We start from the raw sequence: 26,996 nt of genomic DNA, 5'->3' as shown, positions 1-26,996 counted from the left end.
CAGAGCCAAGTTTCTGAAGCTTTAAAGTCTTAAATTACCTTGATTAAAGACCTCAGGCAGCCAGCATGCACACACGCACGCACACACGCACCAAGCTCTTATTTTACAACGTTTAACTAAACAATTGCAAAGCGGAGGTGACATTTTTACAACTTGTTCCGACAGGGAAGCATGCTAATTTCATCTACTTTACTTGTATTCCGCCATTTTCACACTTTATAGAGCTGAAAGTAGTGGAAAAAAAAGTTATTGTTGTCCTGAGTTCTTTTGACAGCTTTGGAACCGAATCAAGATGATCTACTATTGAATCGTAATCTCTACTGTTGTAGTTTGTTAGGAGGACATACTAGCGGACGTAAAGGTAGTATAGTGTTGTGACCCTAAGTTATGGTGACATCCTTCGGCACATCTTTTAGTACCTTTCAGGGTATAGTTGCACAGCTGTCCTTTAAAACCAACCTCTTCCTCACTTTACATTATTTGTCCACTCGTCTGTCTATAAAGATCCTGTAACCGAACTCCTCATCCCCTGTTAAATCATCCTTCTAATGGTGGACCTCGCTTGCTGCAGGAACGCTTCAAGCATGGCTGAGCACCAACACAACAGCTATGGAGGTACAGCTAGGGCCCTGGGTTTTTCTTAACCGCATGACCTGACCAGGAAAAACTCAGGGCCCTAAGAATGGTCAATCTCTGTCCTGTCATGATCTTATCATAGCTATAGACTACAGTAGCGTCACAACCTGGCTCTGAGAGTAAATTAGCCCAGTCAAGCAGGCCCGCCCATCCTCTATTAGCTTGACATTCATCAAACTGTTTGGACTTTGGCTCCTCCAACACTAACCATGTAAAATTGAACCAATACGCAATAGTAGAGGCATTTCTGTATTATCTACCAATGGAAGAATGCATAATATGTCAGGATTTACTGATGTTGTCAATCCAGAGTGGACAGGGTTTTGTAGTTACTGGCAACAGCTGTCCCTCTGTGAGTGCAAAGGGTCACATTGGTGCTCCCTTAACCCAAATAGGTGGCCATGACTACTGGATGGGGATTGGTCAATGCACCAAAACAACATCCAATGGGCCAAATTCTTCAGTGTGGAGTTTCCACTTGGATTCAATATTTCTGTCAAAAATGAAAGTGTTTCTCATATTTCGGGTCTTTCCTGTTTTGGGGCCAGCCATTAGGGCGGATGGGTGGTTAGCATTGGGGCCTTTAAAGATGGCTGTATGGAACTGGCTGTGCATAAAGCCGTCCTTCATAAGGAATGCTACAGTACACCCTAACAAATGTCCTCCATCAATATGACTTTTGTTACCAAGCCACCAAAGCACAGCTTGTGGAATGGGAGTATGTAATCAGAAGACAAAAACAATTTGGAGCAGTTTTTGTCAAGCAGCGGGGATGTGTCTGTGTTGTGGGAGGTGTGCCAAGGACTAGGGTGTTGGTTAGGGCTGTAGTGGCCCCATGACCACCCATGCTCAGGGAGAGTGTGTGCGTGTGTGTTGCCTGGATAACAACAGCATACAAAGCCCTGTCCTCTCCTGCTGAGCCGCCTGTGCGAGTCAGTTGCTAATAGCCCCATATTGAACATATAAATACCATTCCATAAATGATTAGCCACACCAGCTAATGAATGGCTGTGGCTTCCTCCATAGGAAGAAGGTGTAGCCAAACAATAAACAACATGGTGGTTTTATGAACGTCCCCTCTTTGAATCGTTTTTACATGAGCAAAATGGTGGCTATTACATCACAATTGTTGGGTTGAAGTGTGTATTTTTCATTCTGTTCGACTTTCATTCTGTTCGACTCACACAACCCCCTTAAGTTCTCCGTGCTGGATGTGTCCAAAGCGTTGCACGGAGCCATGAAAATCATTATTCAAAACCAATGTTGAAAAGAGTTCAGCCAAACAGACAACAATACTGACCATAAACGCTGGAAACCCAAAATGACTTGTAAACCCCTCGGATCATAATGTGATCATACTGTGGTGAATATATTACTGTTGACCTTTGGGTTGGACTAGGTCCTATCTGTTCAATCTCTCTTCTCCTCCAACATTTTCCCAGTGAGAGAAACCACACGCCTCTGTGATTCATTCTATTTCCTATAAGACAATAAAGGCCTATGTTTTGACCAACATCAATATGTATTTTCTACAGCTCACATTTTATATCTCTACACTGGTTAGTGGTTTGGGAGCAGTCACAGACGGAAGTCCAAATACTCCTCAAGGTGCTGTTTCTGTGGAAACAAAAGATCATAACCCGAGCCATCACAACAGGGGAAAAAAATGAATTTGTCTGAGGTCTGATTAATGAAATGATGATGAAACTCCACACGGGCACCTGGAGAAGGCACGGAATTCATCATCATGAGAAAAGGACTTGACACATTTCTCCTGAAATGTTAGCAGACTCCACATATCCAGAGGCATTTTTCTCTTGGCAAGGACACATCACCTAAAAAGTGAAGCGGAGCTGCAACTGTCATCAAAGCCCGAGGATGGAATCTTAGTTAGTGAGAATAATGGTGTTATTATTACAGTGAGGTAATGGCAGATGGAAGAGGGAGACTGGCCAATGGAAGAGTAACCCTCATATCCCTAGTTCCACGGTCGTTGTCACAAGAGCAGTCATGGAAATATACTATTCTATTACTGCTTGCAATTTCGGGAACTTCACACGGAGTTCAGAGGACAGCGAGAGTGGGTAATAATTGTTAGTGTTCAAGCCAAGCACTTTTCTGTTAAAAGTAGACATTTTTTACAACTAGCAGGCGTAGGAAATAGGATTCCGAGTGTAAAACGGATAGACACGGCCGTCTCTCAGTACTCTCTCCTCTTGAGGCTATTATTTGTGTTGTTCTTGGGCTTCTGGAAGCCACTGGAGCTCCGGGAATAAAAACCCTTTCTCTCAATCTTTGGATCGAAACATGACATTGACATGTACTTATTTATCAACAAAACATTTTGTTGCTGCAACTCTCTCCAAATGAGTAGGTCATAGAAATTCTCTCAGAACCATTCCCATGGAAGAGTAGGCCTGCAGTATATAGCTACAACAGTTGCAAAAAAATTGTAAAGTAATCTCCAGGTGCACAATTACCATATGTGATTGCACACGATGGGTGTATTCCTACCACAGTGTCCAGCCCCGGGATAAACTGAGAAATAGAATCCCATCTTGACAGTTCTCACTGCACACTTGGCCCTCCATGGTTAACCACTAATGGCATCTGATGGTTTGTCTTTCTGCTGTGGTAATGCATGAGGCTCCCTGGTCCCAGGCAGATTGACTGTGCAGTACAGTACTGTATGGTGCACCCAGCAGACAAGACTCATCAGCACCATCTACTGGTTCATATACAGTGACACTGAATTTGAATTCATGTTTTAAAAAAAAAGAATCATTGCTTTAAACGTATTCAGGTAATGGCGTTGTTCGTTGAAACTAATATATACAAACTATATATGCACCTGAAGGACGGTGATGGAATTTAAACCATCTCCACTATCTTAGGGCGGCAGGGTAACCTAGTGGTTAGAGCGTTGGACTAGTAACCGAAAGGTTGCAAAGTCAAATCCCTGAGCTAACATGGTAAAAATCTGTTGTCCTGTCCCTGAACAAGGCAGTTAACCCACTATTCCTAGGCCATCTTTGAATAATAAGAATTTGTTCTTAACTGACTTGCCTAGTTAAATAAAGGTAAAATAAAACTGTGAACCAGGCAGAGGGATGTGGCCCTTCTGACTAGTGTTGAGAGTGTTAGAATGTTTGACCACTGCAAGACAAGAGATAGCTCTGGAGCTCACACATGTACACATACATACTCAGCACAGGCCCAGAACCACACTGCACAGGCCCAGAACTAGGGTGTCAGGCCACAGCACTTTCAGAATGTTCCCAACACCATGTGTCCTTCAACCCCCAAGGCCCAGATGCCCTCTCAGCGAATGTCCACCCAGTTCATAGTCAAGTGTCCTGCCAGTGCAGACACAGCCACAGTCCAGCTATATTAAGCCTCACTGCAAGTATGCATTTCCAGAATGTTTTCAACGCCAGCCTCCAAGTCACAGATAACCTTAACCTCTTGGTGGAAGGCCACCCAGTTCTTGGTGAAGCAGCCACAGTCCAGGTACGTAACCAACTGCTGCAGCTGGCTTTCCAAGTCCAGGAGCCTCATATGGTCTCTATTCTGGCTGCCGAAGCACCTATCTTAATCTAGTTTGCTACATAATGGCTTTTTTTTTACACTTTTGTGTAATTGAAACTTGAGTGATGCCTATTAAGAATTCCACAGTGGTGTAAAATACTTAGGTAAAAATACTTGAAAGTACTACTGAGGTCATTTTTTGGGGTGTATCAGTACTTTACTTCACTATTTATATTTTGGAGAACTTTTACTCTTACTTCAGTCGTAACCAAAAGTTTTGAGAATGACACAAATATTAATTTTCACGAAGTCTGCTCCCTCAGTTTGTATGATGGCAATTTGCATATACTCCAAAATGTTATGAAGAGTGATCAGATGAATTGCAATTAATTGCAAAGTCCATCTTTGCCATGCAAATGAACTGAATCCCCCAAAAACATTTCCACTGCATTTCATCCCTGCCACAAAAGGACCAGCTGACATCATGTCAGTGATTCTCTTGTTAACACAGGTGTGAGTGTTGAAGAGGACGAGGCTGGAGATCACTCTGTCATGCTGATTGAGTTCGAATAACAGACTGGAAGCTTCAAAAGGAGGGTGGTGTTTGGAATCATTGTTCTTCCTCTGTCAACCATGGTTAGCTGCAAGGAAACACGTGCCGTCATCATTGCTTTGCATAAAAAATGGCGTCACATGCAAGGATATTGCTGCCAGTAAGATTGCACCTAAATAAACCATTTATTGGATCATCAAGAACTTCAAGGAGAGCGGTTCAATTGTTGTGAAGAAGGCTTCAGGGCACCCAAGAAAGTCCAGCAAGCGCCAGGACCGTCTCCTAAAGTTGATTCAGCTGCGGGATCGGGGCATCACCAGTACAGAGCTTGCTCAGGAATGGCAGCAGGCAGGTGTGAGTGCATCTGCACGCACAGTGAGGCGAAGACTTTTGGAGGATGGCCTGGTGTCAAGAAGGGCAGCAAAGAAGCAACTTCTCTCCAGGAAAAACATCAGGGACAGACTGATATTCTGCAAAAGGTACAGGGATTAGACTGCTGAGGACTGGGGTAAAGTCATTTTCTCTGATGAATCCCCTTTCCGATTGTTTGGGGCATCCGGAAAAAAGCTTGTCCGGAGAAGACAAGGTGAGCGCTACCATCAGTCCTGTGTCATGCCAACAGTAAAGCATCCTGAGACCATTCTTGTGTGGGGTTGCTTCTCAGCCAAGGGAGTGGGCTCACTCACAATTTTGCCTAAGAACACAGCCATGAATAAAGATGGTACCAACACATCCTCCGGGAGCAACTTCTCCCAACCATCCAGGAACAGTTTGATGATGAACAATGCCTTTTCCAGCATGATGGAGCACCTTGTCATAAGGCAAAAGTGATAATTAAGTGGCTCGGGGAACAAAACATTGATATTTTAGGTCCATGGCCAAGAAACTCCCCAGACCTTAATCCCACTGAGAACTTGTGGTCAATCCTCAAGAGGCGGGTGGAGAAAAACCCCCCCACAAATTCTGACAAATTCCAAGCATTGATTATGCCATCAGTCAGGATATGGCCCAGAAGTTAATTGACAGCATGTCAGGGCGGTTTGCAGAGGTCTTGAAAAAGAAGGGTCAACACTGCAAATATTGACTCTTTGCATCAACTTCATGTAATTGTTAATAAAAGCCTTTGATACTTATGAAATGCTTGTAATTATACTTCAGTATTCCAAAGTAATATCTGACAAAAATATCTAAAGACACTGAAGCAGCAAACTTTGTAGAAATTAATATTCTCAAAACCTTTGGCCACAACTGTACATTCCTTAAGAAATGTTGTGCTTTTTTCTCCAAAAGTACTAGTTACATTTTGAATGCTTAGCAGGACAGGAAAATGGTCCAATTCACACACTCAAGAGAACATCCCTGGTCATCCCTAATGCAGCTGATCTGGCTATCCGTAAATAAATTAAAACAAGAAAATGGTGCCAAATTCCTTAAAATAAGGAATTTGAAATTATTTATATGGTTATTTTTACTTTTGATACTTAAGTATATTTTGTAAAACCAAATACTTTTAGACATTTATTCAAGTAGTATTTTACTGGGTGACTTTCACCCTTTTCTATTAAAAGGTATCTTTACTTTTACTCAAGTATGAAAATTGGGTCCCTTTTCCACCACTGGAATTCTGTGCATATAGACTTATTCTAATGTCTTAATCTACAGGCCCAGAACAATTCTGCACAGGCCCAGAACCATGTCACTTCATAGCGAATGGCCACCCAATTCTTGATCCAGCGTTCTGCCAGTTCAAACGCAGACACAGTCCAGCTACGCAAGCTCACTGCAATTACGCAGCCGGTGTTAGTAATCCACTTCTACAAATGACTTCACATCTCCAAGCGCAAGAGCCTCTGACAGCCTCCACCCTGGAAAATAAAAAGGATTCTGGTCCTGTGTCTGTTTCCTTGAATTCAGAACATGCATCCCTCGTGCTATGAAAATCACAGGCATGCTCCTAGAAATCGACAACGCTGAACTTCTACACTGGAGTCCCTTCAGTACGTCCGCTCTAAGGTGGAGGAGGCATAGGCGGTGCTACATGTCCACCATATAGAAAATTAATCTGTCAACTCCGTTGGAGCTTGAAACAAAGCAAGGGACTGTGATTTAATCCTGACATTTAATCCTAGTTAAAATTCCCTGTTTTAGGTCAGTTAGGATCACCGCTTTATTTTAAGAATGTGAAATGTCAGAATAATAGTAGAGAGAATGATTTATTTCAGCTTTTATTTCTTTCATCACATTCCCAGTGGGTCAGAAGTTTACATACACTCAATTAGTATTTGGTAGCATTGCTTTTAAACTGTTTAACTTGGGTCAAACGTTTCGGGTAGCCTTCCACAAGCTTCCCACAATAAGTTGGGTGAATTTTTGCCCATTTCTCCTGACAGGGCTGGTGAAACTGAGTCAGGTTTGTAGGCCTCCTTGCTCGCACATGCTTTTTCAGTTATGCCCACAAATTTTCGATAGGATTGAGATCAGGCCTTTGTGATGGTCACTCCAATACCTTGTCCTTAACACAACTTTGGAAGTATGCTTGGGGTCATTGTCCATTTGGAAGACCCATTTGCGACCAAGCTTTAACTTCCTGACTGATGTCTTGAGATGTTGCTTCATTATATCCACATAATTTTCCTCCCTCATGATACCATCTATTTTGTGAAGTGCACCAGTCCCTCCTGCAGCAAAGCACCCCCACAACATGATGCTGCCACCGCAGTGCTTCACAGTTGGGATGGAGTTCTTCGGCTTGCAAGCCTTCCCCTTTACCCTCCAAACATAACGATGGTCATTATGGCCAAACAGTTCTATTTTTGTTTCATCACATCAGAGGACATTTCTGCAAAAAGTATGATCTTTGTCCCCATGTGCAGTTGCAAACCGTAGTCTGTCTTTTTTTATGTCGGTTTTGGAGCAGTGGCTTCTTCCTTGCTAAGTAGCCTTTCAGGTTATGTCGATATAGGACTCGTTTTACTGTGGATATAAATACTTTTGTACCTGTTTCCTCCAGCATCTTCCCAAGGTCCTTTGCTGTTGTTCTGGGATTGATTTGCACTTTTTGCACAAAGTACGTTCATCTCTAGGAGACAGAACGCGTCTCCTTCCTGAGCGATATGACGTCTGCGTGGTCCCATTGTCATTTTCTATAGTAGAGTAGGTCAGGGCGTGACAGGGGGTGTTTTGTGTTTTTCTATGTTTTATATGTTTGTGTTCTAGGTTTTCTATTTCTATGTTTTTTTGGGGGGGTTGATCTCCAATTGGAGGCAGCTGGTCCTCGTTGCCTCTGATTGGAGATCATATTTAAGTAGGAGTTTTTCTTCCTGGGTTTTGTGGGTAGTTGTTTTCCGATTTGTCAAGTGTACCTGACGGAACTGATGGCTGTCGTTTTGTTTAAGTGTCTTCATTAAAGTTAAGAAATGAGCACTCTACACGCTGCGCCTTGGTCCCCTTTATACGACCCGCTTTACAGAACTACCCACCATGATTGGATCAAGCGGCGTGCCCAGATAGAGACGGACACCTGGTCTCATAAGGAGTGGACGGAGAGGAGAAACTGGACTTGGGGCCAGGTAATCGAGCGATATTGGAGCCTACCTGGGAAGAACGAGAGGCAGCCCCCAAAAAATGTTGGGGGCGGCACACGGGTAGTTTGGCTGGGCCAGGGGTGAGGCCTGAGTCAACACCCCATGCTTATTGTGGTGAGCATGTGCCTGCCTCTCGCACTCTCTCTCCAGTGCGCCTCCATAGCCCAGTACGTCCTGTGCCTGCTCCTCGCGCTCTCCCTCCAGTGCGCCTCCATAATCCAGTACGTCCTGTGCCTGTTCTTCGCACTCTCCCTCCAGTTTGCATCCATAGCCCAGTACGGCCGGTGCCTACTTTGAGCACTCGGTCCTCAGTGCGTCTCCCTAATCCAGTGGGACCGGTTCCAGCGCCACGTACAAAGCCTCCAGTGATAATCGATGGTCCGACGCCTGTCGAGATGATCCATGGCACTAAGCCTCTAGTGATGATCCATGGCCCGGAGCCTGTAGGGATGTTCCATGGCCCGGAACCTGTAGAGATAATCCTTGGCAAAAAGCCTGGAGGGATTATAAATGGCACGAAGCCTGTAGGAATAATCCATGGCCCGACACCTGTAGAGATAATCCATGGTAAGAAGCCTCCAGTGATGATCCAGGGCTCGGAACGTGTAGAGATGATCCATGGCATGGATCCAGCAGCAACGGTCACTGGTCCGGAACCTAGTATGACGCCTCCCAGTCCAGAACCTCCGGCGACGTTTCTCCGTCCGGAGCCTCCAGCGACGCTCCTCAGTCCGGAGCCTCCAGCGATGCTCCTCAGTCCGGAACCTCCAGCGATGCTCTTCAGTCCGGAGCCTCCAGCGACGCTCTTCAGTCCGGAGCCTCCAGCGACGCTGTTCAGTCCAGAGCTACACTCCCCAGTCCAGAGCCTCCAGCGACGCTCCCCAGTCCGGAGCCTCCAGTGACGCTCCCCAGTCCGGAGCCTCCATCGACGCTCCCCAGTCCAGAGCCTCCAGCGACACTCCCCAGCCCAGAACCTCCAGAGGCGGCCTGCAGCCCAGAACCTCCAGCAATGATCTACAGTCCTGTTCCTTCGACGACGATCCACGGTCAGGTGGTAATAAAGCAGAAGGATCAGCGGGTGGAGCGGGTAGTACGCCCAGAACCGGAGCCGCCTCCTATGCTGGAGGTTAAGGTTAAGGTTATGTGGACTGCATTTGAGCCGCCATAGACAATTATCACCCTCCCTACCCTCCCTTTTGTTTTTTTGTTTTTTGTTGTTGGTTTGTTGCATTCAGAGTCTGCACCTTTGGTGGGGGGTACTGTCACGTCCTGACCCTAGTAAGATGTCAGGACGTGAGAGTAGGTCAGGGCGTGACAGGGGGTGTTTTGTGTTTTTCTATGTTTTCTATTTCTAGGTTTATGTTCTAGGTTTTCTATTTCTATGTTGTTTTTTATTGGGTTGATCTCCAATTGGAGGCAGCTGGTCCTTGTTGCCTCTGATTGGAGATGATATTTAAGTAGGGGTTTTTCTTCCTGGGTTTTTGTGGGTAGTTGTATACCGTTTTGTCTGTAGTACCTGACGGAACTGTTTGGTCGTTTTGTTGTTTTCTGTTTTAAGTGTATTCATTAAAGGAAATATGAGCACTTCACACGCCGCGCCTTGGTCCCCTTTAGACGACCCTCGTTACACCCACGATGTTATTACTTGCATACTATTGTTTGTACAGATGAATGTGGTACCTTCAGGCGTTTGGAAATTGCTCCCAAGAATGAACCAGACTTGTGGAGGTCTACAATTTTCTTTCTGAGGTCTTGGCTGATTTCTTTTGGTTTTCCCATGATGTCAAGCAAAGAGGCACTGAGTTTGAAAGTAGGCCTTGAAATACATCCACAGGTACACCTTCAATTGACTCAAATTATGTCAATTAGTCTATCAGAAGCTTCTAACACCATGACATCATTTTCTGGAATTTTCCAACCTGTTTAAAGGCACAGTCAACTTAGTGTATGTAAACTTCTGACCCACTGGAATTGTGATACAGTGAATTATAAGTGAAATAATCTGTCTGTAAACAATTGTTGGAAAAATTACTTGTGTTATGCACAAAGTAGATGTCCTAACCGACTTGCCAGTACTATAGTTTGTTAACAAGAAATTTGTCAAGTGGTTGAAAAACAAGTTTTAATGACTCCAACCTAAGTGTATGTAAACTTCCGACTTCAACTGTAAATATAAGACATATCATAATGATAAGTACAAAGTTGATTAAACAAAAAAAGTATGATGACAACAGAAAATCAAGGTTTGAGACAATGTGAAAATGAGAACATTCCTTTGCTTTCATTTGTCTGTGCTCAGAATATCAAATGGTAAGTAAAGAGACAACATAGCTGGTGTCACGCCCTGACCATAGAGAGCCTTTTATTCTCTATGTTGGTTAGGTCGGGGTGTGACTAGGGTGGGTGATCTAGGTTGTTCTATTTCTATGTTGGCCTGGTATGGTTCCCAATCAGAGGTAGCTGTTTATCGTTGTCTCTGATTGGGGATCATATTTAGGCAGCCATTTCCCCACTGTGTTTTGTGGGATCTTGTTTATGTGTAGATGCCTGTGAGCACGCCGTAGCGTCACGTGTCGTGTATTCTTTATTGTTTTTTTTGTGCGGTTGACTTATAATAAAAAGATGTTGAACCGATTTCACGCTTTGGTCTGAATGTTCAGACGATCATGACATTATCATGCTGAAACATGAGGTGATGATGGTGGATGAATGGCATGACAATGAGTCTCGCTGTATCTCTGTGCATTCAAATTGCCATCAATAAAATGCAATTGTGTTCGTTGTCCGTAGCTTATGCCTGCCCAAACCATAATTGTATCATCTGAGATCCCTAAAGATTGGAAAGCTGCCGCGGTTATCCCCCTCTTCAAAGGGGGAGACACTCTAGACCCTAACTGTTACAGACCTATATCTATCCTACCTAAGTTTTAGAAAGCCAAGTTAACAAACGGATCACCGACATTTCGAATCCCAACGTACCTTCTCCGCTATGCAATCTGGTTTCTGAGCTGGTCGTGGGTGCACCTCAGCCACACTCAAGGTCCTAAATGATATCATAACCGCCATCGATAAAAGACAATACTGTGCAGCCGTTTTCATCGACCTGGCCAAGGCTTTCGACTGTCAATCACCACATTCTTATCGGCAGACTCAACAGCCTTGGTTTCTCAAATGACTGCCTCGCCTGGTTCACCAACTACTTCTCAGATAGAGTTCAGTGTGTAAAATCAGGGGGTCTGTTGTCTGGACCTCTGGCAGTCTCTATGGGGGTGGCACAGGGTTCAATTCTCGGGCCGACTCTTTAATCTGTATATATCAATGATGTCGCTCTTGCTGCTGGTGATTCTCTGATCCACCTCTATGCAGACGATACCATTTTGTATACTTCTAGCCCTTCTTTGGACACTGTGTTAACAAACCTCCAGATGAGCTTCAATTCTATACAACACTCCTTCCGTGGCCTCCAACTGCTCTTAAATGCTAGTAAAATTAAATGCATGCTCTTCAACCGATCGCTGCCCGCACCCACCCGCCCGTCTACCATCCCTACTCTGGACAGTTCTGACTTAGAATATGTGGACAACTACAAATACCTAGGTGTCTGGTTAGACTGTAAACTCTCCTTCTAGACTCACATTTTAAGCATCTCCAATCCAAAATGTAATCTACAATCGGCTTCCTATTTCGCAACAGCAGCCTTCACTCATGCTGCTAAACATACCCTTGTAAAACTGACTAAAACGGATGTAATTTACAAAATAGCCTCCAACACTCTACTCAGCAAATTGGATGTAGTCTATCACAGTGCCATCCGTTTTGTCACCAAAGCCCCATATACTACCCACCACTGCGACCTGTATGCTCTCATTGGCTGGTCCTCGCTTCATATTTGTCGCCAAACCCACTGGCTCCAGGTCATCTATAAGTCTTTGCTAGGTAAAGCCCCGCCTTATCTCAGCTCACTGGTCACCATAGCTACACCCACCCATAGCACGCACTCTAGCAGGTATATTTCACTGGTCATCCCCAAAGCAAACACTTCCTTCGGCCGCCTTTCCTTCCAGTTTTCTGCTGCCAATGACTGGAACGAATTGCAAAAATCACTGAAGCTGGAGTCTTATATCTCCCTCAGTAACGTTAAGCATCAGCAGTCAGAGCAGCTTACCCGTCATTGCACCTGTACACAGCCCATCTGTAAATAGCCCACCTAACTACCTCATCCCCATATTGTTATTTTTTCTTCTTCTCCTTTGCACCCCAATATCTCTACTTGCACATTCATCTTCTGCACATCTATCACCCATGTTTAATTGCTAAATTGTAATTATTTTGCCACTATGGAATATTTATTGCCTTACCTCCCTAATCTTACTACATTTGCACACACTGTATATAGACTTTTCTATTGTGTTATTGACTGTACGTTTGTTTATCCCATGTGTAACTCTGTTGTTTGTGTCGCAGTACTTTGCTTTATCTTGGCTAGGTTGTAAATGAGAACTTGTTCTCAACTGGCCTACCTGGTTAAATAAAGGTGAAATAAATTTTTTATACAAAAATCTGTGGCATTGTGATGTGTGACAAAACTGCACATTATAGTGGCCTTTTATTGTCCCCAGCACAAGGTGCACCTGTGTAATGATCCTGCTGTTTAGCTTCTTGATATGCCACACCTATCAGGGGGATGGATTATAAAAACATTTGTGCACAAAATTGGAGATACATTTTTTTTCTGGACTGAGCATATTTCAGGTGAGGCTGAACCCGCTTTAAGTTACACTTTTAACAATGGCCAAGTAGTCTGCTGTGGCTATTTGATCATAATGTAGATCTACCAGAGTGGCCTACCATCAAAAACAATGTAGAAAATGCATCCTATAACATTTTAACATGAAAATAGCTGTTCTATCATTCAGCCAACAGCCAGTGTAGGCCTACATTCCATGAGACACGCAGGGCTTGATATTAACCTGTTTATCCACTTGTCCTTCAGACAAAGAGGTTACTGAAAATGTTTTTGTGTTGTTTGATGCAAGAAACCACTTTACAAAATGAAATGCATTATTATTCCCATACCATTATTACAGTGAATCAGACAAATTATGCTACCCTCTGCCTATTGGCTACTTAGCTTATTCAAGCCTGTCTCAAAATACAACAATGCCCCTTTAAAAAATTACCTCTTTACCTGACTCACTTTTCAACTCCTCTTTTACTGAGGAGTGGCTTTCGTCTGGCCACTCTACCATAAAGGCCTGATTGGTGTTTTTTGTTGTTGTGCGGTTCACTTCAAATAAAATGTCGAACCGATTTCAGGCTGCGCTTTTGTCTGAATGTTCTTACGACGATCGTGACAGCTGGGCATTTTAAATTGATGGCTGTAATGAAATATCAAAAAGCAAACACACATACATACACGTCCCGTAAGTCCTGCCTCCATGGCCCCACATCAATAATGAGACCTCCTCTATTTACATTGCGAATATCCTGCCAAATACTGCAGGAATGCTAACAGTGCATGCATGGACTCTAACTGTAGACAGTAACTCTATGAGACTGAATCATCTATCACACAGCGCCAGAGGACTTTACAACAATATGTTATGCCTGCCTACATTGATTGGTTGTGAGCAGTTGCTGAGTGGCTTGCTTAGTTGAAATATAGTATGAGTGTGAATGCACTGCTGACATCTGGTGGATTAGACTTGTGTTGACAGTGATCTATTCACATCCTCTGTCTCCTCTCCAAAGGATGTGGTCCTCATTGTGGCTTTCTGCATGGCTGGATCCAGGTGGAGACAATGTGATCCCGGACGGAGGTCAACTCCGATTAGCCACACTTCCTCTTCTGTAGCTCAAACAGCGGTCTGATACTCACCCATCCGCTCTCATCCATCACTGTTCCATTAAATGGACGGGACCCATGATTTATAAAGACCAGGATATTTGCCACCCAAAAACAGCCCCAATGGAAACCGGCATGAATCTTTATGGGTACAAATATAAGTTTAAGAGGAGAGATGGACAGACACAGAGCTATAATTTACAGTTCTGGCATGCCCTGCTTCTTGTCCTGGGGGAAGCATTTGAGAAGGAGAGAGGGAGCACTGGAGGAAGGATATAAAGGATTATTTGAGCTCAATGTCATTATCTTACAGTCAAATAAAAGAGGCCCGGACTGAAGCTCTGAGGCGTTGTTAAATTCCTCGAGTGCGTGCCTCTCTTCTCCTCCGAGCTTCTCTGAGGCTCTTGTGTTTCTGATCGGAGGAAAAACAATGTATTTCATTTGACTTTATTTGTTTGCATTCCGGCTCTCTTTGACACGGAAAGGAGGCAGAGAGGCAGAGAGAGGCAGAGAGAGAGAGACAGAGAGCGGCAGACAGCGAGAGAGAGGCAGAGAGAGAGAGAGATCGAGAGAGGTCTTGTAAAAGTGGTGCTGGAGCACTGTGGTCTTGATGCGTTTCATGCAGGCTGACATTAACGGCTCGGTGTGGAGGTCCACGTTTGTCTGCCAGGGCCCTGGGTGATACTACCCTGCAGAGATAGTATAGAAGCTAGAGGGTGAGGTGGAAGAGAGCAGAACCAGTGGATGGTATTGACCAGCTGTGGCCTGCCTGGAAGGGTGAGCGTGTATGTGCATGTGTTTATCACCCAAATTATAGTGACATGGCATCCTCTACTGAGTTGACATGATTTATGTCTTCTCTCTCCCAGTGGAGGCTGCTGAGGGGGAGGATGGCTCATAATGATGAACGTGTTTAATACCGTCCCATTCACTCCATCCCGGCCATTATTATGAGCCATCCTCCCCTTAGCAGCCTCCACTGCTCTCTACATACTGTAAAATGAAAACAGCCACCTTGATTATTTTCCTTTGCACATTTTCTCATATAAACCTGGACCGGTCTGTGAAGATACACACCATATGGTAGCAATGGAGCATGTTTTATATAACTGGGAGTTCTCCCCATTAACCCAGTGTTTTAAGGTCCCCATGCAATGCTCTACTGTACTTGGCTTCCTGCGTCGCAGCGAGAGTCAACACAACTCTAACATCTGATTGCAACTCTATGCTTGTGACTGTGGAAAACAGGCATCGCATAATCACAGGAGAGGAAAAGAAAGAGGCCCAACTAAACACTGATTGTGCACTTATGTTGAGTTTTGAGTTACTAGAAGGATGGTTTCCAGGATGTGCCCATCACTGGAGGAGATAGAATTGGCCCCTAACCACTGATACAGGGTCAGATATAATAACCTAATAATAACGTAATGGTTTAAATCTGTGGTAAAGGTCCATTTCTACTTCAAGCCACTTCTCCATATCCCAATGGCTGTTTCAGGTAATGGCAGCATTTTCACCCTGACTGAGGCCCGTATTTCAAGGTTTTGACCTCACCTCCAGCCCCTCCTGTGTGATGGGAATAACCTCCATCCCCTAAGGCCCTTTGATCCATTCTGCAGATGTTTCTCCTCAGGAAGAGGAGGTGAGTGAAAATGAAAAACAAGGTGTACAGTATCCAAAAGACTTCACAGATTCCAAGACCTTTACTAGTATTTTTCTGTGGGGGAAGGAAAGGGACTGTGTAAAGTATGACTATAAGCTTGAAAACTGGTCTGAAAATCTTATCGCCAAGTTGAGAAAAAGAAACCCCTCTGTGGTCCAAAGCCTTTAACACCGAAGTCAGTACAACACAAAAAGATCATTCAAAGCTGTCACCCTCCTCCCCGTAGCACACCCCATCCCCCAACCAACCGCCTACACAATACCGAAAACAGGGTCTGCCCTGCACAAAACACCCAGGCTTTTCTTGACTTTGTTTTCGTTTTCTAAAGTGGAGAAGACTTATGATGTGGATTTCTGTTATAGGCCATATTGAATAGCTCTCCTGTGTGTTACTGGGCTGTCACTAGAGGGACCTCACACGGAGAACAATGTCAACATGTTAACTTTGTATACTACGCCCATTTGTATAGCTTTCTCCCGCCCGTTTTTCTCTCCCACCTATTCAGCCACAACGCCATTGGATGCATTGAATTTTACACACTTTCACTGGTCCGTTTTAAACATTCTTTGACAGCCCCTCTGATATCTTTCTCTTTTTTGTACTTTTCTTACGCCCTCAAAGCTGGAAGGCTTCAGAAACTTTGAGTTGGCCGGGTACCTCTCATAATGTACAATTAGCACTGTTTTGATTGTCAGTATCAAGTACGTGGTCAGGATATAATCACAATTAGATTTCCTTTCCCACTCAAATAATAACTCCACATTTGTGATTTCTCACTCACATTCTCTGACGGGTGGCTCTTTCCATGCCAGCGGCATCCGAAGGTGATGAATTTGAAGTCCTCCCAAAAATAATAGTCTACCTTTAATCGTGGCACGCCACTTAACACATTAGCGCAGTCACTTTAATTGGGAGTGAGAAGCACATCAAAAGACTCAAGCAGAACACATGCAATCATGGATGGGTGGCAGGATGGCTGGACTGTGCGTCAGAGCTATGGAAAAAGTGAATCTTTCGCAATCTCTCATAATAGAAGGAGAAGGTTTCAGAGCTGCCAGACTGCAACACCACGTCCATGTTTTTTTCTCTGTTATTCTGGAGGAGCAGCAAGGTTGGCACCCTCTGTCATGACTGCTGCTATTTATACACCTGCTGCGGATATACAGTATTAAAGTAACTGTCCAGTGTTTCCAGACTTTTATGAAATATGACCTATAATGAATTACAATATGAGTGAAATTGTTTTCCTTCCAAAAAGTATAATTAAGTATGCTAAAATGCAACTTATCTGTATTGGAATGGCGTGAGTGTACCCTACCAACAAAATGGTGTGGGCGTATACCGGCCGTTAAAATATGTTAATGCGAGTAGACCACTGATTGGCCAGCTCACATCATCCTCTATGAGGAAATAGCAAGCATTTTTTAAACGTTCTGTTTGAGCTAAAAGTTTGAGGTACGGTTTTTAAAGTGTTTTATTTTTTTTATGCTTTGGCCACAAAAACAAGTATAGGATGAGTCAACATTATTTGGGTATGAGTTAACAGAATATTAACTTTAAAAGTGAGATTTTCACTGCACAGTTACTTTAAAAACTCAGGTCTGCAACTTTAGCCTGGATAGAACTCCTGAGCCACCACAGGAAACAGACCGAGTCGGAGATTTTGAATTCCATGATCTTGGTGAGAGTCACGCTCAGAACCCTGTCCCAAATGACTTTACCACTTCAATTCACCAAACCCCCTTGGAATCCTATAGCTTTTTTATGACCAAGCAACACTCATTATGAAATTGCCTTTCACTGGCAGTGGCTGTGGATGATGAGGCCTGAATGGAGGACAGTGCGGAGGATTCATCTAACCACAGAGAACACCCAAAAACTCACTGATTGCCTTCTCCTCTGCTCTGGCTCAGTCAGTGAAAAGAATGGAGGAGAACATCAGTGTCCCAGGCTACTTCTGCTTGAGAGACAGTGAGAAACAGAGTGTGAAAGAGAGGGAGAAAAATAGATGTAGAGAAAGAGGGGGATGTGGGAGAAACGAGTGTCCACTCCACTGACAGTCAGACATCACGGAGAACCAGTGACCTGATCGAGGAGTGTAACACGACTACACCGGGACAGTTATATTGTTCACGAGAGAGAACAGCGGGCACTCTGTCGAGCAGGCCTGCGTGCCGCCATTGGACTGCTGTAATTAGAAACATTTGGGATCATTTGCAAGGGAACACGAGTCCAAATGGGAACCAGATGGATCAACCGATGGCGGGTTTCACCTGAAATACAGGAACCCTTATTTACGAGGGGAGGTGAAGGGTTCCTGGTCGGGGGGAGAGGAGTTCATCTCCACCCCTATCCAGACCCCCAAAAGAGGATGGCCCTCTGGCTTGTATCGACTCGGCTCTAAGGGGGGGTACACACCGTTCAGTCTACTCTGGAGGTCAAAGCCAGTCTGAAGGCTGACTGGTGGTGAAGAACATCATACATCATCTTGAAGACACTGTATTTCCAAACAAACTTTTGTAGATGTTAAACACATTCATGTACAGTGCCTTGCAAAAGTATTCATCCCCCTTGGCGTTTTTCCTATTTTGTTGCATTACAACCTGTAATTTAAATGGATTTTTATTTGGATTTCATGTAATGGACATACACAAAATAGTCCAAATTGGTGAAGAGCAATTTAAAAAATAACTTGTTTCAAAAAATGTAAAATGGTAAAGAGGTGCGTGCATATGTATCCCTTTGCTATGAAGCCCCTAATTAAGATCTGGTGCAACCAATCAGAAGTCACATAATTAGTTAAATAAAGTCCACCTGTGTGCAATCTAAGTGTCACATGATATGTCACATGATCTCAGTATATATACACACACCTGTTTTGAAAGGCCCCAGAGTCTGCAACACCACAAAGCAAGGGGCACCACCAAGCAAGCAGCATCATGAAGACCAAGGAGCTCTCCAAACAGGTTGTGGAGAAGTACAGATCAGGGTTGGGTTATAAAAAATATCAGAAACTTTGAACATCCCACAGAGCACCATTAAATCCATTATTCAAAAATGGAAAGAATATGGCACCATAACAAACCTGCCAAAAGAGGGCCGCCCACCAAAACTCACGGACCAGGCAAGGAGGGCAATAATCAGAGAGGCAACACAGAGACCAAAGACAACCCTGATGGAGCTGTAAAGCTCCACAGCGGAGATTGGAGTATCTGTCCATAGGATCACCTTAAGCTGTACACTGCACAGACCTGGGCTTTACGGAAGTGTGGCCAGAAAAAAGCCATTGCTTAAGAAAAAAATAAGCAAAAGCGTTTGGTGTTCACCAAAAGGTATGTGGGAGACTCCCCAAACATATGGAAGAAGGTTCTCTGGTCAGATGAGACTAAAATTGAGCTTTTTGGCCATCAAGGAAAACGTTATGTCTAACAGCTCTCATCACCCCGAGAAAACCATCCCCACAGTGAAGAATGGTGGTGGCAGCATCATGCTGTCGGGATGTTTTTCATCAGCAGGGACTGAAAAACTGGTCAGAATTGAAGGAATGATGGATGGCGCTAAATACAGGGACATTCTTGAGGGAAACCTGTTTCAGTCTTCCAGAGATTTGAGATGGGACGGAGGTTCACCTTCCAGCAGGACAATGACCCTAAGCATACTGCTAAAGCAACACTCGAGTGGTTTAAGGGGAAACATTTAAATGTATTGGAATGGCCTAGTCAAAGCCCAGACCTCAATCCAATGGAGAATCTGTGGTATGACTTAAAGATTGCTGTACACCAGCATAACCAATCCAACTTGAAGGAGCTGGAGTAGTATTGCCTTGAAGAATGGGCAAAAATCCCAGTGGCTAGATGTGCCAAGCTTATAGAGACATACCCCAAGAGACTTGCAGCTGTAATTGCTGCAAAAGGTGGCTCTACAAAGTATTGACTTTGGGGGGGGTGAATAGTCATGCACACTCAAGTTCTGTTTTTTTTGTCTAATTTCTGGTTTGTTTCACAATAAAACATATTTATCTTCAAAGTGGTAGGCATGTTGTGTAAATCAAATGATACTAACCCCCCAAAAATCAATTTTAATTCCTAGTTGTAAGGCAACAAAATAGGAAAAATGCCAAGGGGGGTGAATACTTTTGCAAGCCACTTTACCTCCCGTTGGGTTAACTTGGGGGTTCTCCAGTTACGAAAACACACACTCACAAAGGCAAGATCACTGATGATATTCAGAAGAGTTTAAGACTGTAGAATTCAGAAACAAGAACAGAATCGAATGTCACTATTTCTTGCCCCATTGACTGGTGTTCATTCTGCTAGTGTCACAGCAAAACCTCCACATGGTTGAGTTGCTACTAATTTAGGGTGATGTCACTGAGTAGCCTTCACATCATGTAGTGTGGCTATAAGGCCCCATATCAGTGTGATCCTACAGTAGGTTTATGACTAAACAGAGGTAGGAGTTCATTAAACAATGAATGTATCATCAGTCAGATGTAAAGTTTATTACAGATGTTTTCATGTGCTTTCCGGGGGTGTCATCACTTTGCACCAGATTACAATCGGTAGCTCCGTCTGTGAAGAGAGAGGCAAAGATCAATCACAAACCAAAACTCTATATTTGATATCAAGTATCCCCTAACCATCACGTATAGGCAAAACTACTTCTTAGTGAGAAATATTTGGAAGACTTTCTCCAACCAACCTGGCTTTGAGGCACAGGAGGGATGATATTGGGACAGCAACTATGGAAGGGGATTCTTTTTAGTCCTATGCTGCCTCCCAGTGGACAATACCTCCATGGGTTAAAGAATAAGTACATTTCTTACCTTTTCTTTGATTATGCACTGCATTTGTGGTGCCTTCTGTATGAGATCATCCTACAGGCTATATTCTATACTATTAATATATAATGTTAAATTGTCCAGAAGGATAAGAGAGCAACACTATAGGTCCTATAGATCCATTTAACTAGTACGCTTTAACTGCACGTGTGAATTGGTAGTTGTACTACCAGGCAGAGAAAGACTGAGATCACTCTGTAAGAGCTCTGTTCTGTTTGACCTTAAATGAATGTGATGTATTGCCCTAAGTACAGGACTTCACCTGATCTCCACTCACAAACACTATTAGGGGATATATATATATATATATATATATATATACTGAACTGTACAGGACAGAACATTGAGGTGTTATTTAAAGCAGGACTGTGGTTAAGTACTGTTTCTTTATCAGGCCTCCCTATGTGACCATAGAGCTTCAACAGTGTACCCTTTCTATCTTTGTACGCGTTACATCCTGTCTGTCTTTCTGTGCCACTGACACAGAACTGAAACCAAATCCGCATCAGGCAAAACCATACAGTTCACAAAACCATGGTTAATAAATTCCCCTGAACTTCAATCCACTTGAGCTTGTGTAATAGTGCTCTCCTTGTTGTCAGTGGTTAACACTGTAGAACTCCACTGCCCCAGTCCAACCACATCTTCCCTTACGGAAAAACCACATTAATTTAACGTGAACACATGAAGTGTTCCAAAAACACATTTTCATCTTATGGGAAGCTAATGTGGTAACACGTGACAACAAGTAAAGCAACATATGATAACATGAAACTGCACGTGGTTTTTCTGTAAGGGTTTCGCTTCTCCTGGTACTCAAAATAATCTAGGAAAAGAGAAAAGGCCATTGACTTGATCTGAATATGCAGTACCAGTCAAAAGTTTGGACACACCTACTCATTCAAGGGTTTTTCTTTATCTTTACTATTTTCTACATTGTAGAAGAGTGAAGACATCAAAACTATGAAATAAGACAAATGGAATCATGTAGTAACCAAAAAAAAGTGCTAAACAAATAAAACATATTTTTTATATTTGAGATTCCTCAAAGTAGCCACCCTTTGCCTTGATGACAAGCTTTGCAAGCTCTTGGCATTCTCTCAACCAGCTTCATGAGGTAGTCACCTGGAACACATTTCAATTAACAGGTGTGCCTTTTTAAAAGTACATTTAAATGCATTTGAGCCAATCAGTTGTGTTGTGACAAGGTAGGGGGGGGGGTATACAAAAGACCAAGTCCATATTATGGCAAGAACAGCTTAAATAAGCAAAGAGAAATGACAGTCCATCATTACTTTAAGACATGAAGGTCAGTCAATGCGGAAAATTTCAAGAACTTTGAACGTTTCTTCAAGTGCAGTCGCAAAAACCATCAAGCGCTATGATGAAACTGGCTGTCATGAGGACCACCACAGGAAAGGAAGACCCAGAGTTACCTCTGCTGCAGAGGATAAGTTCATTAGAGTTATCTGCACCTCAGATTGCAGCTCAAATAAATGCTTCACAGAGTTGAAGTAACAGGCACATCTCAACATCAACTGTCCAGAGGAGACTGCGTGAATCAGACCTTCATGGTTGAATTGCTGCAAAGAACCCACTACTAAAGGACACCAATAATAATAAGAAACTTGCTTGGGCCAAGAAACACAAGTAATGGACATTAGACCGATGGAAATCGGTCCTTTGGTCTGATGAGTCCAAATTTGAAATGCTTGATTCCAACCGCCGTGTCTTTGTGAGACACAGAGTAAGTGAATGGATTATCTCTGCATGTGTAGTTCCCACATGGAGGAGGAGGTGTGATGGTGTGCTAGTGTTCTGCTGGTGACACTGTCAGTGATTTATTTAGAGTTCAAGGCACACTTAACCAGCATGGCTACTACCGCATTCTGTAGCGATACACCATCTGGTTTGCGCTTAGTGGGACTATCATTTGTTTTTCAACAGGACAATGACCCGACACACCCCCAGGCTGTGTAAGGCCTATTTGACCAAGAAGGAAAGTGATGGAGTGCAGCATCAGTTGACCTGGCCTCCACAATCACCTGACCTCAACCCAATTGAGATGGTTTGGGATGAGTTGGACCGCAGAGTGAAGGAAAAGCAGCCAACAAGTGCTCAGCATATGTGGGAACTCCTTCAAGACTGTTGGAAAAGCATTCCAGGTAAAACTGGTTGAGAGAATGCCAAGAGTGTGCAAAGCTGTCATCAACGGGTGGCTACTTCGAAGAATCAAAAAAAAGAAAAAATGTTAACACTGTTTTGGTTACTACATGATTCAATATGTGTTAATTCATATATGTGATGTCTTCACTAATATTCTACAATGTAAAACATAGTAAAAATAAAGAAAAACCCTTGAATGAGTAGGTGTGTCCAAACTTTTGACTGGTACTGTATATATACACAGGTACCCCCTGTATATAACTACTGTTATTTTACTGTTGCTCTTTAACAATTTGTTATTTTTCTATTTTCTTATTTTTTCTTAAAACTGCATTGTTGGTTAAGGGCTTGTAAGTAAGCATTTCACTGTAAGGTCTACACCTGTTGTATTCGGCGCATGTGACAAATAACATTTGATTTGATTTGAACTAACTAACTACTACTTACCTAAATAAAATGAGATTTCCATCATTTAGCATTTTCATCACTTCACGAGTTGCCCTAAGCAGCTCCTCCTGCTTAACACAGTTGGTTCTTGTCTGCCGGGGGACTCACGCAACACCTCTGACTCATAGAATGCAGTGATGCTGAAAATACAAATTTCACAATTATTCAGGTCAAATTTTTGCAGTCTTTAAACGGAATCTGACATTATGAGGCATCTTGAGATATGTCTTGCAGTGCTGGTACTGACCGTCTCCACCTGTCCTGCTCCTTCCTCTGGACAGATCTCCGATTGTCCTGCTCCTTGAAGATCTCCTGTCTGTCTCTCAAGAAGTATAACCCTGAACTTCTGTTGGTGCTCACATACTGTGATGTTACATCACTCAGGTGCTAAGCAATGTTTCAATGGGAGGCAGAATTCCTTGGAAGAGATAAAAATGGAAGGAAAAGGAAGGAAAAATACAAATACATGCAGTTTGATATTATAGCCAAGGAATAAAAAGACAACTTTATTAAAGAGGCAGCGCAGTCAAAAACAGGGTTTTCCAGTATTTTACAGTATACAAAGACATCGGAAAGTATTCAGACCCCTTGACTTTTTCCACATTTTGTTACGTTACAGCCTTATTCCAAATTTGAGTAAATCGTTTTTTTCCCTCATCAATCTTCACCCAAAAGATGTTTGATCGGGTTCAAGTCCCGGCTTTGGCTGGGCCACTCAAGGACATTCAGAGACTTGTCCAGAAGCCACTCCTGCGTTGTCTTGGCTGTGTGCTTAGGGTCGTTGTCCTGTTGGAAGGTGAACCTTCGCCCCAGTTTGAGGTCCAGAGCGCTCTGGAGCAGGTTTTCGTCAAGGATCTCTCTGTACTTTGCGCCGTTCAACTTTGCCTCGATCCTGACTAGTATCCCAGTCCCTGCCGCTGAAAAACATCCCCACAGCATGATGCTGCCGCCACCATGCTTCACCGTAGTGATAGTGCAAGGTTTCCTCCAGACGTGACGCTTGACATTCAGGCCAAAGAGTTCTATCTTGGTTTCATCAGACCAGAGAATCTTGTTTCTCATGGTCTGAGAGTCCTTTAGGTGCCTTTTGGCAAACTCCAAGCGGGCTGTCATGTGCCTTTTACTGAGGAGTGGCTTCCGCCTGGCCACTCTACCATAAAGGCGTGATTGGTGGATTGCTGCAGAGATGGTTGTCCTTCTGGAAGGTTCTCCCATTTCCACAGAGGAACTCTAGAGCTCTGTCAGTGACCATCAGGTTCTTGGTCATCTCCCTGACCAGGGCACTTCTCCCCCGTTTGCTAGGTTTGGCAAAGCGGTCAGCTCTAGGAAGAGTCTTGGTGGTTCCAAACTTCTTCCATTTAAGAATGATGGAGGCCACTGTGTTCTTGGGGATATTCAATGCTGCAAAAATGTTTTGGTACCCTGCCCCAGATCTGTGCCTCGACACAATCCTGTCTCGGAGCTCTACGGAAAATTCCTTCGACCTCATGGCTTGGTTTTGGCTCTGACATGCACTGTCAACTGTGGGACCTTATGTAGACAGGTGTGTGCCTTTCAGAATAATGTCCAATATATTGAATTTACCACAGGTGGACTCCAATCAAGTTGTAGAAATGTCTTAAGCAGAATCAATGGAAACAGGATACACCTGAGCTCAATTTCGAGTCTCATAGAAAATGGTTTGAATACTTATGTAAAAAATGTATGTTTTTTATATTTAATACATTTGCAAACATTTCTAAAAACCTGTTTTCGCTTTGTCGTTATGAGGTATTGTGGGTAGATTGCAGAGGATTTGTTTTTATTTAATCCATTTTAGAAAAAGGCTGTAACTTAATAAAATGTGTAAAAAGTCAAAGGATCTGAATATTTTCTGAAGGCACTGTATACAGGTAACTGACAACATAATGGAAACAATTACCTTTTGTAATACAAAGTTCATTGAAAGCAGGTGCTTCCACACAGGTGTGGTTCCTGAGTTAATTAAGCAATTAACATCCCATCATGCTTAGGGTCATGTATACTCAACAGAAATATAAACACAACATGCAAAGCCTTACTCCCATTTTTCATGAGCTGAAATAAAAGATCCCAGCAATGTTCCATAAACACAAAAAGCTTATTTCTCTCAAATTGTATGCACAAATGTATGCATATCCCTGTTAGTGAGCATTTCTCCTTTGCCAAGATCCTCTATTCACCTGACAGGTGTGGCATATCAAGAAGCTGATTAAACAGCATGATCATTACACAGGTGCACCCCAAATGTGCAGTTTTGTCACACAACACAATGTCTCAAATTTTGAGGGAGCGTGCAATTGGCATGCTGACTGCAGGAATGCCCAACAGAGCTGTTGCCGAGATAATTGAATGTTCATTTATCTACCATAAGCCACCTCCAACGTCATTTTTAGAGAATTTGGCAGTACACCTAACCAGCCTCACAACCACAGACCCCGTGTTACCACGTCAGCCCAGGACCTCCACATCCAGATGTTTCAATTGTAGGATTGTCTGAGGGGGGGGGGGGGGGGGGGGGGGCTGGGGAGTATTTCTGTCTGTAATAAGCCCTTTTGTGGGGAAAAAAACTTATTCTGATTGGCTGTGGGTGGACCTGGCTCCCAAGTGGGTGGGCCTATGCCCTCCAAGGCCCATGCCCAGTCATGTGAAATCCATAGGTTAGGGCCTAATGAATTTATTTCAATTGACTGATTTCCTTTTATGAACTGTAACTCAGTAAAATCCTTGAAATTGATGCATGTTGCGTTTATATTTTTGTTCAGTATATAAAAATGCTGGTGCGGCCATTACTTTGGCTACCATGGCTAAGCCCCCATAGGATGACAATGCCCCCATCCACACGGCACAAGTGGTCCCTGAATGGTTTGATGAGCATGAAAACGATGTAAACCATATGTCATGGCCGTCTTAATCACCAGATCTAAACCCAACTGAACACTTATGGGAGATTCTGGAGCAGTGCCTGAGACAGCGTTTTCCAACACCATCAACAAAACACCAAATTATGGAATGTTGTCATCTCCTTCTAGTAGAGTTGCAGACACTTTTAGATTCTATGCCAAGGTGCATTGATGCTGTGATGGCTCATGGTGGCCTAATGCCCTATTAAGACACTTCATGTTGGTGTTTCCTTTATTTTGGCAGTTACCTGTATATTCCCACACTATGAGCTTGGAATAATACTGTGAAATTGTGAAAATGATGACATTACCCATTTAAGGTAAGAGCTGTTTGCAAAGACTGCCTGAATTTCAGCTTGTTTTGCATGGGTGGGGTTTTGTAAAAGTTAGACCAATCACAAAGAATTCTTGCCTGAGAACGAGCTTTTTGCCCCCAAAAAAATCTATTTTTGTTTGTTTTTGACCCTTTTAATTTAAAACAGTCACAGTAAGGTACTACATTGTTACCCAGAAATGATTTGATATTGCGATAAAAAACAACTGCATTGAAAGATAAAACATTTCTTATAAATGCAAAAAATTGCGGAAACATTTTAATTGAATTGTGTTGTCTGCCCTGTTCAGATGTGTATTTACCTGGAGCAGGACGGCACAGAGACAACCGGACTTCAGGAGGAGAGCCTCTCAGCAGCATTACCACCCTCTACAGGCCATAGAGAGAACAGTCACTCACTGTCATCTACAGCCAGGCAATTAAGTCATTATGGGAAAGATAGACCAGAGATGGACTAAGGAGCTGGCCACTGAGAAGGG

At 43.3% G+C, this 26,996-nt stretch overlaps 1 protein-coding gene across 1 annotated transcript in view; it reads right to left on the bottom strand.

The window, feature by feature from the left end:
- Positions 1-20,025: 20,025 nt before the first annotated feature.
- frmpd2 (FERM and PDZ domain containing 2) overlaps positions 20,026-26,996 on the bottom strand; it is a 42,038-nt gene continuing 35,067 nt past the window's right edge. Inside the window, exons 25-28 of the mRNA XM_029764404.1 lie at positions 26,820-26,886; positions 23,510-23,680; positions 23,263-23,402; positions 20,026-20,380 (exon numbers count right to left, since the gene is read on the bottom strand). Coding sequence (XP_029620264.1) covers positions 23,643-23,680; positions 26,820-26,886 — 105 coding nt within the window. The 3' untranslated portion in view covers positions 20,026-20,380; positions 23,263-23,402; positions 23,510-23,642. The remainder of the gene's footprint in view (positions 20,381-23,262; positions 23,403-23,509; positions 23,681-26,819; positions 26,887-26,996) is intronic.

This window comes from Salmo trutta, chromosome 10 (genome assembly GCF_901001165.1).
Source record: "Salmo trutta chromosome 10, fSalTru1.1, whole genome shotgun sequence".
NCBI classification, from domain to species: domain Eukaryota; kingdom Metazoa; phylum Chordata; class Actinopteri; order Salmoniformes; family Salmonidae; genus Salmo; species Salmo trutta.
Note: the sequence above shows the minus strand (reverse complement) of the source record. Positions and strands in the feature narration are given on the sequence as shown.